This window comes from Sinocyclocheilus rhinocerous, unplaced genomic scaffold (assembly GCF_001515625.1).
Source record: "Sinocyclocheilus rhinocerous isolate Xijiao unplaced genomic scaffold, SAMN03320098_v1.1 scaffold618, whole genome shotgun sequence".
NCBI lineage: Eukaryota > Metazoa > Chordata > Actinopteri > Cypriniformes > Cyprinidae > Sinocyclocheilus > Sinocyclocheilus rhinocerous.
Window position 1 is genome coordinate 61,871 of NW_015633530.1, and position 2,740 is coordinate 64,610.

Sequence of the window (2,740 nt, forward strand, 5' to 3'; positions counted from 1 at the left end):
GTATGCTATATGGGGGTTATTTCGGGTATGTTATGTGTGCAGCAGCAGTATTTCTTACATGCTCACAGCAGCATGTTGTAGATGTATTGCAGCAGCAGCAGCAGCGTAGCAGATCTATTCCTCCAAGACCAAATACATTAACATTGTCATGTACATTACCATGCCAATCCCTCCGAGAGTCGTCATGACAGAAATATGAGTTTTGCTGCTTGTTTTCAGGCGAGACGTGGAACCCCTTAAAGCTGCACTTCCAGATGCGTAACGTGCGCGAGCGCCTGGCGAAGAGTCTGGTGGAGAAGGGTGTCCTGACCACAGAGAAGCAGAGCTTCCTGCTGTTCGACATGACCGCGCACCCGCTGACGGACAGCAGCGAGAAGCAGCGGCTGGTGCAGCGTCTGCAGGACAGTCTGCTGGAGCGCTGGAGCAACGACTGGCGCCGCATGAGCCGCCGCATGCTAGCGCTGATCCTGCTAGCGCACGCCGCAGACGTGCTGGAGAACACACTGAGCTCGCTGAGCGACGAGCGCTACGACACGGCCTGCTCGCGCTCACGCAGCCTGCTGGATGCCGACCCCGAGCTGGAGAGTGCAAAGGTCACGACCCCCGCCGAGGAGGTGATCTGGGCCGTGCTGGCGGCCTTCAACAGATCCTGAGAGAACGCTCTTCATAGACAGCATCCTAACTGACGTGACGCCTCCTAAGTGTGCTCTACAAAGACAGCAGCGTGAAGCGCAGGCTTGTGTTCGACGCCACACGATGCCAGGGTTATTATCGGTAGCTAAAGCATAAAACAAACATGTTTTCAGTTTCAGTCATTTAAAATTTTTTCATTTTTATTAGTTTTGTATTCTAAACATTTTTTTCCACTTTGGCTTAATTTTAGTACTTCATCTTATTTAATTTCAGTTGGCTGCCAAAGTAATTTTTAAGTTTTTCATCTAATATTTCAGATTTATTTTATTTTTTATTTTAATTAACACAAATTTATATTAAATAGATATTACACTGATATTAATTTTACTTCATGTTCATTTTAGTACTTCATCTTCAGCTTTTATTTCAGGTATTTGCCAAGGCAACATTTCTAATTTTTTTTTTTTTTTTTTTATATATATATGAAATATTTTAATTCCCAAGGCACCATTTCACATTTACATTTAGTTTAAACTGAAGTACTAAAACTGAAATAAAAACTATATAGACAAAAACACACAACAAAATTCCTAAAACTTTAACTAAAATTAAATTGAAATTAAAAATAAATAAATAAATAGTAATAATAATAATAATAGCTAATTCAAAATATTAATAAAAACTAATTCAAAATATTAATATGAATGAATCTAAAATAACACTGATTGGAGCGTCCTGTTTTAATAAAGCAATAAGTCCCAAGAAGCCGTGGTTTACAGTGAATTTATAACAGCTAATGGAATAAAACGGTTATTCCATATACGTAGCAAGGTTTCACAAAATAAAACGGAGCAAATAAAGTGTAATGATATTAATAAAAACAGTATTCTTCCACCAAACAATGTAGCTCCTCAGAAACAGTTGTGGTTGCTACAAAGTGGTTGCCGAGCAACAGACAAACGTAAACAAAGGTGTGTGTTACTTTGTAGAGTAATTTACAACAGCTTCAAACGTGGCTCAGCCAATCAGAATCAAGGACCGGAACTCTCCGCTTTATAAATTCTATTAGGTTATGCTTTTATTCAGAAATCAGCATGCGTGTGATGCCTCGAAATGCTGTCTGGGTAGGGAGCGTGCGAGGTTTTGGATAACAGGGCATGTTTTTTTTCCTGTTGTGAAATGTGCAACGTTCCCATAACATTCAGAGAGCGTGTGGGCTGGCATGCATGTCACATGACCTCACTTCTTCATCATGTGACCCTCACACTGTCACATGACACATGTGATCCGCTCTCATCTGATGTGTTTCTTCATGAAGAGAGCTTTACTGTCAGACGCTTTCATAACTTCACAACACGCCCTAATATTTATTCAGCAGTTTTTCTCTGCAGGCTGACGTTATGTCTGTGTGTTGATTTACAATCAAACGAAGGAATCATCCGCTGAAAGCAGTCGCGCAGCATTTTCAGTGAGAGTAACCTGTTCATATGTGTGTGAAAGAGAAAGATTGTGTCTGAATGTAATGCATGAGAATGAACTTTCATGTTGAAAAGAACCTCAAGGCCCTTTGCACAAATATATATATATATATATAGAGAGAGAGAGAGAGTTTTATGTGTTTCTTCCAACAAAGATGGAAATCTTTGTCAACCTCAGGAATTCAAACTAACTTTTTCATATTTACGTCATATTAATGGATTTGTGTTGAAATATGGTTTCTGTGGATTTTTTATTATTATTTCCATCTAGCACTAAACAAAAATGATGATGTATGATAATAAAAATAACTATATATATATATATTAGTGCAGTCAAACGATTAATCGCGATTAATCACATCCAAAATAAACGTTTTTGTTTGCGTAATATATGCGTGTGTTCGGTGTATATTTATTATGTATATTTAAATGCACACACATACAGTATATTTTTTGAAAATATTTGCGTGCATTTACATGTCTAAAATTTATATTATAAAATATATTTAATATATAAACATAACATTTTTCTTAAATATATACATGCATGTGAGTGAGTGTGTGTGTGAGAAAGTGTGTGTGTGAGTGTGTGTGAGAGAGAGTGTGTGTGTGTGTGTGAGAGAGAGAGA

At 38.2% G+C, this 2,740-nt stretch overlaps 1 protein-coding gene across 1 annotated transcript; it reads left to right on the plus strand.

Moving 5' to 3' along the window:
* Window positions 1-9: 9 nt before the first annotated feature.
* Window positions 10-803, plus strand: LOC107744216 (Golgi phosphoprotein 3-like). Its single transcript, XM_016557741.1, has 2 exons — window positions 10-25; window positions 220-803. Exons 1-2 carry the CDS (start codon window positions 10-12, stop codon window positions 651-653), a joined length of 450 nt encoding a protein of 149 aa, XP_016413227.1. The 3' UTR covers window positions 654-803.
* The last annotated feature ends 1,937 nt before the right edge of the window (window positions 804-2,740 follow it).